The sequence below is a fragment of the Felis catus genome, chromosome B4 (assembly GCF_018350175.1).
Source record: "Felis catus isolate Fca126 chromosome B4, F.catus_Fca126_mat1.0, whole genome shotgun sequence".
In the NCBI taxonomy this organism is placed as follows: Eukaryota; Metazoa; Chordata; class Mammalia; order Carnivora; family Felidae; genus Felis; species Felis catus.
The window spans coordinates 44151506-44165252 of record NC_058374.1 but is presented as its reverse complement, the minus strand read 5'-3'; the positions used below and the strand labels follow the sequence as shown (position 1 = coordinate 44165252).

Here is a 13747-nt window from a genome sequence, read left to right as displayed (position 1 = left end):
AAACTGGAGTCTTAGTTGAAAATACACATAAGAAACGTTTCAGTCTTTTGAGCTCCTTTCCACCTTGAACAACCAAACTCCAATCTGATATCTCTGCAGGAGATTGGAAGTTTGCTGCCTGGAATGACTGAACCAAAAAGAAATCTGAATTCAGGTTGGGAGTCTTTAGGAAAGGCTAAAGGAGGAGGTATTTTATTAAAAAGAGAGAAATTAACTGCAATTATGAATAATAAGATCAGAGACTCTTTCATTAGTTTCAAGATCCTTAAGATGCAGGCTTAACACAACCAGACTGAAAACCTTGTTCTTTTCTTTGTTTTTTTAATTGAGGTATAATTGACAGATAACATTATATTAGCATTAGGTGTACAAGATAATGACTTGATATGTGTATATACTGTGAAATCATCGCAATGTCTAGTTGACATCTCTTACCACACGTAATGATAAGCTTTTTTTTTTCTCGTGATAAGAATTTTTCAGCTCTTCTATCTTAGCAACTTTCAAGTATACAATACAGGATTATTGACTCTAGTCACTAGGATATAAATTACATTTCCAGGACTTATTTATTTCATAACTGGAAGTTTGTATCTTTTGACCACCTTCACCCACTACGCCCATTCTAACCCTTCACTTAAAGCAACCACCAATCTCTTCTCTATATCCATGAGTTCTTCCTGTTGTTCCTTTAAAGATTCCACACAGAAATGAGATCCTATCATATTTGTCTTACTCTTTCTGAGTTATTTCACTCAGCCTAAAGAAGAATTGCTCTCTGAGAAAAGTGACGAATACAAAAGACCTATTGAGAATAAGAAGACATGAACAGTCTCTGCCTTAACATCCGTAAGGATGTCCGCGGGTTCCAGATACATAATGTCCTACTGTTTATTTAGTATCTCACTCTCACATATTAATAGGCACTTATGGGACACTAGATATTTAGGAAAGTCCCTTAAAAGAACAGAGACCAGGGGCAGCTAGATGGCTCAGTACAGTAAGCACCTGACTCTTGATTTCAGCTCAGATCGTGATCTCACAGTTGTGAAATTGAATCCTGCATGGGCGTCCACGCTGGGCATGAAGCCTGATTGGGATTCTCTCGCTTCTCTCTCTGCCCCTCCCCCCTCCAAAACAAACAAACAAACAAACAAACAAACAAACAAACAAACAAAAAGAGGCCAAAGCAAGCACATATCAGATAACATTCATGTAAAAGTTGATGGCAAACAACAAGAAAAATTCTAAATATTCTTATAATTAATATATTTGGTGGGGGAAGTGGGGGAAAAAAACTTCATCACATAAGAGGACATTTAAAGAATAAGAAAGAATGCTTGGAAATTAAAGTTATAATAAATTCAGGAAAGAGATTCTATGAAGAGAGTGGAGGAAGAACTTGAGGAACTAGCCTAGCTAGTAGAATCTAAAGAGAAACCGATTTTAAAAAATGGGGAAAAGTTTAATGATATTAGAAAATCAAGGGCGCCTGGGTGGCTGAGTCGGTTGAGCGTCCTACTTCGGCTCAGGTCATGATCTCACAGTTCGTGAGTTCTAGCCCCACATCGGGCTCTGTGCTGACAGCTCAGAGCCTGGAGCCTGCTTCCGATTCTGTGTCTCCCTCTCTCTGCCCCTTCCCTGCTCATGCTCTGTCTCTCTCTGTCTCTCAAAAATGAATAAATGTTAAAAAAAAAAAAAGAAGACAGAAAGAAAGAAAATCAACCCAAGAGCACCAATATCTCACTAATAGGAATTCCAGAAAAGTTGGAAGAAAATTATAATAGAAATATGAAAGAAACTTTCTCAGAAACGAAGGACATGTTTCCCATTTAAAACATCCCATTGAATGCCCGACAGAAAGAGGGAAAATAGGCTGACAGGGCACCTCATTACAGAATTTCAGAATTCAAGGGACAAAATAAAGGTTCTTAAAGTTTCCATATGGAAAAGTACAGGAGTGCCTGGGTAGCTCAGTTGATTAAGTGTCCCATTCGATTTCAGCTCAGGTCACGATCTCACTGTTCCTGGGTTTGAGTCCCTGGTCCAGCTCCGTGCTGACAGCAGGTGGCGCTTGCTTGGGCTTTTCTCTCTGTCCCTCCCCTGCTCGCTCGCGCTCTCTCTCTCTCTCTCTCTCTCTCTGTCAAAAGAAATAAACTTAAAAAAAAGAAAAAGGCTACAGACACAGACTCAGAAATTGGAACAATAATTGTAATTTTTAATAATGATATCCCATCTGACAGAAAGTGCCACTAAAATTCAGAGGAAATGTGATTACTAATCTTAATTTTGTATCTAAACTGTATTTCAAGTTCACACGTATAATAAAAATCCATTTCAAACAAATTACCGAAAGCTATAATCTCTCCCTCTCTCTCTCTCTCTCTCTGTCTCCTCTCTCTCATATATATCTCATGCTTGACAAACATCTCTTAATCCTAATGTGAACAAATTTCTGTGCTGATAAGTAAATGTCTTTGAGTTACTTTCAACATCACGTTAGACAATATCGCTCCCTCCACTGATGATTAAACCTAACTTCTTTATCTGCATTCGAAGTTAATAATTCTATGGTTTCTCTTAAGCTAAAATTTTACTGTTTCAGAACATATTTCCTCTTTTTGTAACTGTTTAACACTCCTGATTTCACAACTTCTCTTTTCTCAGACTTCCCGCCTAAATGTGGTTAATTACTTAACACACTATTTTTTATGTTTTTGACATTTCAGCACTATTGACATTGGATCTTTTATTGTGATGCTGTATCTTATTTTTCTGCCTTGTACTTCAAAGACACTGGGAGAGAAAGGGAACTTTACAAATTCTTACGATGTGTTAGAATTACACTCTTTTTTAATAACTATTTTTTATTAAGTATTCTTCCTTAAGTGTTACTATGCTCAGTCTTTTTTTTTTTTCTAAACACAAAAATGCCTCTTTGGGAACCTCAGATTAATGAAAGAGGGAAAATGAAATAAAGCACCAGAGCTTGAGGGAGGTCTTTAAAAACTACTAGAATAAATGTCACAGAAAGTCAGTTGTGTGGACCCAGGGCAGGCAAAATTTGCCACAATGGCATATTGATTACTTTGAATTAAAGCTATTTAGGAAACAGCCCGTGCAAGAAGGACATGTTGACCCTCCTTTGTCCTGCTGAAAACAGGAAATATTTCATGTGAAAGGTACTCTCCATGTACCGGGAGGTAGAGGGATATCATTATCATTTATAAATAAACCTTGTAACTGTTTACTAATTTACCACCTTAGTCCAAATTCTGTTTAGAGATCCTTACTAATTGAAGTTCCCAAACATAACATTCTTTGTTCTGCCAATTCTTTACAAATGTATTGTCTCTTTGTCTGAAATATATCAAAACTGCCCGCCTCGGTCATTTCTTTGGGTATCAATTTTGTTATTGGGTCTCTGTGTGCATTTAATTAAACTCTGGGTTTTTTTCTCCTATCAAACTGCCTTATGGCAATGTAATTCTTACACTAGCTGGAAGATGCTTAAAGGGTAGAGGAAAATTTTTCCTTCCTCATAGTAGTGAGCAAGAGAAAAACAACAATATTTGTATAGTTCACTAACGGTTACAATGTCGCATATGCTACAACAGTGCTTTAATATTATTATATATCTGTTGTAGATAGAAACATGGGCATTAAAAAGATAAATTTGCCCAAAGTTATTTACCTAAACCAATTTGAAGTCAGGACTCAAGCTCAGGTGTTTTGAATTCCGATCTCCCTAGTCTCAAAATGGATTATGATGGAAACTCAAAAACAAATCATAGAGAAAATAAAAACAAAATATTAGCAATATAATAGTCATCTTTTCAAAAAATTTGTTTATTGGGGCACCTGGGTAGCTCAGTCGGTGAAACGTCTGACTCTTGATTTTGGCTCAGGTCATGATCTCATGGTTTGTGAGATCGAGCCCTGCATCAGGCTCTGCACTGGTGGCATGGAGCCTGATTGGGATTCTCTCTCTCCCTCTCTCTTTCTCTGCCCCTCCCTCCCCTAATTAAGTACGTAAATAAATAAATAAATAAAATTTGCTTATAGAATAAAATGTGAATGCAAATATGTTTAAAAAGTACAACACCACTGGCCATGATGGATTAACAAGAATCACTGTTAACCTCCCATTGTAATCAAGTAGGAAATTCAGCAAACCTACCAAAAAAGGCTTTCAGAAATCGTACAACAGACAGCTCAGATCGTGTCAGAAAAGGGAAGAAAGTAAGATGGGCACTAAGATGACTCCGGATTTCACTGGGAATAATCTTCCATGATGCAGGCACAGGAAAGAGCATCCAAAGGAAGCTAGCAGTCTCACTGAAATTGAGGACACACAGATACAGAGTAGGACTTTGAGGCAGCTGGAAGTTGCAGGCAGAATTTCAAAAAAGAATCTCCCTTGATTCTGCTGAATACTACGATGCTTATACATAAAATAAAAATGCACCAATCCAGGTAAAAAACAACAAAGCGGTTATCCGCAGACCAATTCTCAGAGCCCAGACAGGGTGAGGAGACATTCAAGCTCTTACTCGCCCAACTAGAGAGTCATTAGTATTCACCAGGGCCATCATTACAGAAGCCTCAGACCTTAGTGGTGGGAATAAACGAACCCTGACATTAGTTCGTACCTAACCTAACAACAATGAAAAACAGGTTTCAAACTTGTTAAACTTATATGCAGGTAACTTGACCCATGAAGGGATGAAGAAAGGAAGGAAGGGGAAGGGGAAGGGTCCGCTCAGGTCATGATATCACGGGTTCATGAGTTCGAGCCTTGCATTTGGCTCTGTGCTGACAGCTCAGAGCCTGGAGCCTGCTTCGGATTCTGTGTCTCCCTCTTTCTCTGACCCTCTCCCATTCTCACTCTCTCTCTCTCCCTCTCTAAGATATATAAACATTAAAAATAAATAAATAAATAAGTTCTTATTAATGTATAATTGATATATAATTCTATATTCCTTTCAGGTGGGCAACATAATAATTCACTATTTGTATTCATGGGAAAATAATCATCACAATAAGTCTAGTTAGCATTATTGCCATGCATAGTTACAGAAATTCTTTTTCTTTGCGACGAAAGCTTTCAAGATCAACTACCTTAGCACCTTTCCAATATGCAATACAGTACTCTCACTGTAGTCACCATGCTGTGCATTACATCCCCGTGACTCATTTATTTTTTTTCGTGTCTTATTTTCATTTCTTGTTCTACTAATAGGAGTGAGATAGATCGAAGTCTTTGTTGGTGATAATTTTCATTCATTTTCAAATTTATTTTTATTTCAATTTATTTTTTACTGAAGTATAGCTAACACACAAGGTTACATTTGGGTGTACCATGTAGTAATTTGACACTTTTATGCTATGTGTAATTACCAGTGAAGTTACCATCTGTCACCACACAACACTATTGCAATACCACTGACTGTATTCCCCTTGCCGCACCTTTCATCCCCCTGATTTATTCATTCCATAACCGGAAGCTTGTATCTCCCACTCTCCTCCACCCATTTTGCCCCCTCTACCACCCTCTCCCCTCAGGGAACCATCAGTTTGTTCTCTGTACTTTGGGGTATGTTTCCGTTTTTCATTTGTTTGTTTTATTCTTTACATTCCACATATAATTGAAATCATATGCTATTTATTTTCCTTTCCGGACTTATTTTACTTAGCACGAATCCCATTAGGTCTACCCATGTTGTTGTAAATGTTGCAAAAGGCAAGATCTCATTCTTTTTATGGCTCAGGAATATTCCATTATAAATAGATAAATATATACATACATAATATATCACATCTTTTATATCCATTCATCTATCAATGGGCACTTAGGTTGCTTCCATCTCTTGGCTACTGAAAAAATGCTGCAATAAACATAGAGGTGCATGTAATGTTGCAAAGTATTTTTTTTTAATTTTCTTTGGGTGAATACCCAGCGTAGAATTACGGAATCATATGGCATTTTTTATTTTTACTTCCTTGAGGAATCTCCATAGTGTTTCTACAGTGATTGCACCAATTTGTATTCCCACTAACAGTGCACAAGTGTTCCTTTTTCTCTACATCCTCATTTTTTTAAAAAAATTTTTTTGTCAACGTTTATTTATTTTTGGGACAGAGAGAGACAGAGCATGAACGGGGGAGGGTCAGAGAGAGAGGGAGACACAGAATCGGAAACAGGCTCCAGGCTCTGAGCCATCAGCCCAGAGCCCGACGCGGGGCTCGAACTCACGGACCGCGAGATCGTGACCTGGCTGAAGTCGGACGCTTAACCGACTGCGCCACCCAGGCGCCCCTACATCCTCATTTTTTTAAGGCTTTCCAAAAGTTTTCAATGTTCAGTCAAGGTTAAGAACCACTAACCCGGAATAATTACATAATTAGATAATTGTTATAGATTACTGAAAAAGGGCAAAAGGTGTCATTTGCATGTAAAATGAAATCTTTTCACACACTTTATAAAGTGTATATATATATAAATATATATATTTATATATATATTTATATAGTTGACCTTAAAAATATGTATGTGCACACACACACACACACACACACACACACACATATAAATGGATACAAATATATCATAGAACAAACAATTATTTCCCTGTCCCCATGCCCCAGCCAACCTGCAAAATAAAACCTTTTCCCCCTCAGAAATATTCAGAGAAAACATGTACATTTTTCTGTTTCTCACTCTTACCATCACAGGAAGAGTTACTTATCTGACTGGTAAGCTTTTAATCACTCTCCAGATTTACCTCCCTGCCCTCCCACGGCATTATATTTCTCTGAATATGTTCTCAATCCCATGCTTGTCTGAGGTGAAGAGGACATTTTCATCTTAAATGAATAAATTATTATATACGACTCTCCATCACTCACCCACGCATGCACACTGAAACGTGACAGAAGGAGGTATACAAAGGGGAGATATTAAGTCTGAGTTTATGCAAAAGTAGTGGGGCCACCAAAAGAAAGAGGTGACACGGGGGAAGGAGAGGTGAAGTTGGATTACTTTGGATCATTTTGAGTTTGAGATATTGGAAGGCAGTTGGAAATGAGGACTTGCACTCCAGGAAGTGGGCCAAGATCGAGGATTCCACTTGGAATCCAGACCCGGAGCCATGATTAATAAAATTATGGTTAAAGTTAGGACAGTAATAAAACATATTTCAAATGCATACTACTTAATTACTTAGAACTGGCATCTATCAATAATGGTAACAGAAGGAGCGCCTGGGTGGCTCAGTCGGTTAAGCATCCGACTTGGGCTCAGGTCATGATCTCGTGGTTTGTGAGTTCGAGCCCCGCATTGGGCTGTGTGCTGACGGCTCAGAGCCTGGAGCCTGCTTCGGATTCTGTGTCTCCCTATCTCTCTGCTCCTCCCTTGTTCATGCTCTGTCTCTCTCTCTCAAAGATAAATAAACATCAAAAAAAAAAAATGTTTTTGAATAACAATGGTAACGGAACAACTCAACATTCAAAAAAGTTATAGCCCAGGGAAGTTGTCACCAAGTTTGAGGACGTCATTGTAAGCATATAATTTTCTTTATAAAATACAGCAGCCTAATGAAATATCTGTTATTCTTTCACGACTTTACTGATGAATATTTCATGAGTCTAGTGTACCTAACTGAATAGCTCTATTTTGTTTCCAGACATATTTCTATTATTTAATCACATACACCACAAGACACCACAACTTTTAATATCCCATTTTTCAATTAATCCATAAGTTGACTACCTATAAAATGGTTTTTCTGGCTAAGTGAGTCCTATACCTACAAGAATCATGACAATCAAAAGTTAAATCTCAACAAACTTAGAGATTACTCCATAACTCATACCTTGGTGACTTACTTTGGGCAAGGAGAGAAGGCAGAGATTATTAATATCAAATGTGGGGGTTGCTACATGGCTCAGTTGGTTAAGCATCAGACTCTTGGTTTTGGTTCAGGTCATGATCTCGTGGTTTGTGAGTTGGAACCCTGCCTCGGGCTCTGCTCTGACAGCAAGGAGCCTGCTTGAGATTTTCTGTCTCCCTCTCTCTCTGACCCTTCCCTGCTCATTTGAGCACTCTCTCTCTCATAAATAAATAAACATTAAATATATATATTTATATAATCATATATACAATACATATTAATTAAATATATAATATTTATTATATTTATATATATAATGTTATATATATATATATATATAACTGTAAATTCCAAGGATTTATTACATAAATTCTCCACATGCTAGGATTTTTTTTTTTAGTTTTAGATGGCTGAATCTCTGATAATATTTTTTATACGAATAGAAGTCTACTTTTTAGTCAAAACCGATTGCTCTCATTCTGGAAAAATGTTAAGAGTTCGCTAATAAAATTCAGGGTAGCCTGAACTGTTTTGGTAATCCATTACATAATTATTAAGTGTCTGTTATGTTTCAAGCATAGATTGAGTGATGGATATAACAAAGAAGAAGAAGAAAATGTCATTCTCACCCTCAAAATCTAGAAGGCATTATTGTATTATACTATGGACTTCAGACTGACGTAAGTTCAAATCCTCACTCTAAAAATGTGTGGTCATGCAACCATCTTCATATAACCTCTCAAAGTCAGTTTTTCATGTATAAAATTCAGTTCAACATATAGAGTTTTAGAACATCCCAAGAAAGAGAGAGTGTCATAGTGGTCATGAGGTCAACGTATAGCCCATCCTGGGTCAGAAGCCTTGTGAGTCAGAATCCATTAGGGAACCCTCGATGCCAGAAAACCACGATCTGTTCTCTAGCTATTTGGTTAATATAGGTAAAATCCTTGGATCGGAGGGATTAAGGATGACTACAGTTTAAATAATTCCATGCAACGTATTTCAGAGAATATTGAGGAAACCAATTCCTTCCGGTACAGAAGCCCATTTAATCTACTGCTTATAAACTAAAGCTTTCTGTCATTTTTCATATCTGGCATTTCTGACCTCTGAGTCTTATGAGAATTTCACAGGTAGTTGGGCTCTCTCCTCAGTTATTTCCCTATGAATATTCTAGACGTCACTTTCTTCTACTTCGTTTCATCAGTGATGATATCTCTATCTTCCACGAATTGACTGACTTTTTTTTCCTTATCTGTTAGAACTCACTTCTTTTTTGTTATTGTTTGAGACTTTTACATTTTTATTCCTTTAATATAATTTTAGTGTAACTTTAGAAAAAACAGGAGATCAAAATTTACGTTTTATACATTGCATTCAACAGGAAATTTCTATGAACCTAGTTTAAACATAAGATTTATTTTCTTTAATGATATAACCTTGAATTATTTTGACATAGAATTTATTTCCATGCCTTAAATATAATTATCAGCTTGGAAATCCTCTGCATGATCCATGTTTTAACTCAGTTTGATGCTCATATTATAAAACATAGAAAAGAAGAAATAGGTCTAAGGGAATTTTTACCTAGGTGAAAAAGGTATTACCTAGGTAAATACGATGCATTTCAAGATGAGAAGTCTATCAGTTAGTTCTATCACATCCATTATAAAATCCCTCGTTTTCAGGTACCGGGGTGGCTCAATTGGTTAAGTGTCTGACTCCTGATTTCAGCTCAAGTCATGACCTCATAGTCATGAGATCAAGCCCTGCGTTGGGATTGGTGCTTTCAGCACGGGGCCTTCTTGTGATTCTCTCTCTCCCTCTCTCTCTGCCCCTCCCCTGCTCATGCTTTCCCTCTCTCTCAAAATAAATAAACATTTTTTTTTTAAATCATTCTTTTTCTTTGTCCTCCCTTCCAAATTGCTATTCCACTTTGGAGAAAATGCTGAATGGTCACAGAATTTCTGCCAGAGAATATATGTCTGAACTAAAAGAGGAAGTAGTTTATAGAAGAAAAAATGGCAGGAGGTCATCCGTGGTAATATCAAAAGTGAAAACTATTCCAAATTTAGGCAGAAAACTAACTGTAGAGCAAGAAACTCCTGTACGAATAGTAGTTTTCTTCCCTATCGTGAAGTGTTTGGAAATCTCTTGTCTTGATTGGTAAGACTGAACACATTGCTTTGTCACTTATTCATAGAAGAAATCCACCAAATTTGGGAGAGCAAAAGAAAATTGTTCATCTCAGTTTATTTGACTTACCAGAAATGTATTTGCAGAACTATGAGACTCCCTTAGCAGAACCTCATTTTTGGTCTCTCTTTTTTTAATATGTGCAATGGCTGGAGATATAATCTATGCGGATATTAAAACTGATGGGGCTTTTTCTCTAGGAAATTCATCTTCGCTTCAGAAATCTGGTAAGTTGGATTTAGGGGTCCTTCTAAAATTAATATTTTACTTCTGATCTCCTTTATTTCTGTCCTGTGCTTGTATATGCCTTACTAAAAAATAGAAAAATGCAAGGGTAAGAGTGAATGTTTTTAATGAAACAAATGTTCATAAAGTTAATTGTAATTTATGCTTTTCTTTTTCAAATGTTTATAAATTCCAGTTAGTTAACATCCAGTATAATATTAGTTTCAGGAGTAGAATTTAGTGATTTATCACTCACATATAACACCATGGATGGAGTTGGAGAGTGTTTTGCTCAGTGAAATAAGTCAGTCAGAGAAAGACAAATACCCTGTGATTTCACTCATATGTGCAATTTTAAAAAACAAAACAGGTCAACATGGTGGGGGGAGTGGAGAAAAAAGGTAAACCAGGAAATAGACTCTTAACTATAGAGAATAAATTGAGGGTTACTGGAGGGGAGGTGGGGGTGGGGGTATGGGTTGAATGGGTGATGGATATTAAGGAGGGCACTTATAATAAGCACTGGGTGTTATATATAATTCTATTCTTTTTTTTAAAAATTTTTTTTCAACATTTATTTAATTTTGGGACAGAGAGAGACAGAGCATGAACGGGGGAGGGGCAGAGAGAGAGGGAGACACAGAATCGGAAACAGGCTCCAGGCTCTGAGCCATCAGCCCAGAGCCTGACGCGGGGCTCGAACTCACGGACCGCGAGATCATGACCTGGCTGAAGTCAGACGCTTAACCGACTGCGCCACCCAGGCGCCCCTATACTTCTATTCTTAATACACAGAACTTCGCTTTTGGCTTTTGTAAACTTTCTATTCTTTGCATTTCTTGCAGTGAACATTTATACTCATACAGTGACATCTGTACTCATGACCCCTTTTTTCTCTACACTTTATATACCTCTGATTAAACCTGCCCTTTTAATATAGAATGATACATTTATTTATACAGAAGGGAAAATTCCTGGCTACTATTCACATTGTTAATTATCTTTTTGAAACTTGCAAATTGATAGGGTAACAATGTTAAACTAAACTAAGGAGACATGAAATGCCAGTATTTTATTTCATGAAGTTTAGAATTAGTGACTATCTGAGTAATAGAATATTTTTGGAATATGAAGAGATAGGCATATAGCTAAAGATAACATCGCACCTTAATCACAAACCACTCAAAACTGATAGATTTTAAAATTCAATGTGTCTTTTATCCTCCAAAGTACTAGGGAAAATTTCACGTTGCATTTCCATTCTTTTCTCTAGGATAGAGGTTGATGGTGGGAGGGAGGGAAAGTGGGTGATGGGCATTGAGGCAGGCACCTGTTGGGATGAGCACTGGGTGTTGTATGGAAACCAATTTGACAATATATTTCATATTAAAAAAATAATTAAAAATAATAATAAATAGTTTATATTAAATATTTATGTAATTTAAAATCTCCTCATTGCGTTTGCCCTTGTAGAATGAATATAATGTATGATTTTCTATATTTCCACAGAATGTATTTCTTCTTTTATATTTTTAAATTTGTTATGAAATGAAACTGATGTGTGATTTTCTCCGATTGCAAAAGCATATTATTCCCTACTGTTAAATGTCACCTCTCTAACTTGCCCAATAGAAGCTTATCTGCTTTCTTTTCTCCCTACACTGGGTGCTTTCTTTTTCGATGAGAAGATAGAACTTAATTTGAAAAATAATGTGTAAGAGAATTGCATTCTTATTCTCCCATTGTGAAAATTCTCACACTGTTAGTCCATTTTTCTTTTTTTTCTTTTTTTTCTTTTTTTTTCAATATATGAAATTTATTGTCAAATTGGTTTCCATACAACACCCAGTGCTCATCCCAAAAGGTGCCCTCCTCAATACCCATCACCCACCCTCCCCTCCCTCCCACCCCCCATCAACCCTCAGTTTGTTCTCAGTTTTTAAGAGTCTCTTATGCTTTGGCTCTCTCCCACTCTAACCTCTTTTTTTTTTTTCCCTTCCCCTCCCCCATGGGTTTCTGTTAAGTTTCTCAGGATCCACATAAGAGTGAAACCGTATGGTATCTGTCTGTCTCTGTATGGCTTGTTTCACTTAGCATCACACTCTCCAGTTCCATCCACGTTGCTACAAAAGGCCATATTTCATTCTTTCTCATTGCCACGTAGTATTCCATTGTGTATATAAACCACAATTTCTTTATCCATTCATCAGTTGATGGACATTTAGGCTCTTTCCACAATTTGGCTATTGTTGAGAGTGCTGCTTATTAGTCCATTTTTCTAGCATTATTTTAACTCACTTCAAGCAACAAAACCAGTGTTTTCAATTCTACATTCCAGGGTTTGATTTCCTTTTTGTTTACAGATAGAACTTTACTTCCCTCCAGGTTTAGAGATTTGGAGATAACATCTCTAATGCCATCTAGTTCAATATTCCAGTATTAAAGAGAGAAAACATAAATATATAAAGATTAAATTACTTACCCACAATGGTGCTTCTGACCAGAAATCAAATACTTTATTACTCTTTCACTGCATGTCCCTAGTGTTGGATAAATACAACTTCTGTTCTCATGTGTCATATCACAGTAGAGGGAAAACATTATTTGGTGCACTGAATTGTCATGTCCTCTAGAGCCCTACATATGATATGTCAGGTTCTTAGTCTTCTTCTAACTCCGTATGTTTTACTTATTTTTCTCTGGCTATTGTCTTTCTCTTTGCTCCTTAAAGTTACCATATTCCTTACTTCTTCAGAGCCTCAAAAATGCTGAGACCCTGTCCCTAGTCTCTTAATCTTTGCATCCCCAACACCTCACATAGTACCAAGTACCTAACAGGCCATCAGTAGATGCTTGGTAAGTGGATGAATGTATAAATGGATAAATAAATAAATGGATCTCATGAGACACTCAATAGGTATTAGAGGTTCATTTGTCCTTTAAGATATAAAACAAAGAGGGTGGTCATGATGAAATTGAGCTGAAGTGAAAAAGTGAAAAAGTATGATGCCACTGAGAATATCCCAGGCTAAAATTGAGAAATTCACACTTTTGGTAAATCGTACCTTGAGGGTCAAAAAAATGAGCTAATATCCCTTATGTCAGTCCCTTCACAAAATCTGAAATTTTATTCTGTAAGTGTTTAGGTCTGTAACCTGAAACATGTTATTAAAAACATGTCTATTTTGGGGCGCCTGGGTGGCGCAGTCGGTTAAGCGTCCGACTTCAGCCAGGTCACGATCTCGCGGTCCGTGAGTTCGAGCCCCGCGTCAGGCTCTGGGCTGATGGCTCAGAGCCTGGAGCCTGTTTCTGATTCTGTGTCTCCCTCTCTCTCTGCCCCTCCCCCGTTCATGCTCTGTCTCTCTCTGTCCCCCCAAAAATAAATAAACGTTGGGAAAAAAAATTTAAAAAAAAACCAAACCATGTCTATTTTA

At 37.0% G+C, this 13747-nt stretch overlaps 1 protein-coding gene across 3 annotated transcripts in view; it reads left to right on the top strand.

Annotated features, from left to right (window-relative positions):
- The first annotated feature begins 9925 nt into the window (after positions 1-9925).
- CLECL1 (C-type lectin like 1) overlaps positions 9926-13747 on the top strand; it is a 29649-nt gene continuing 25827 nt past the window's right edge. For 2 of the 3 annotated variants that reach the window (XM_006933505.5, XR_006600531.1), the window contains exon 1: positions 9931-10315. In XM_006933505.5, the coding sequence (XP_006933567.2) occupies positions 10234-10315 (82 nt within the window). In that variant the 5' untranslated portion in view covers positions 9931-10233. Of the gene's footprint in view, positions 10316-13747 lie in introns of all 3 variants that reach the window. The other variant, XM_019834481.3, reaches the window with a different exon arrangement.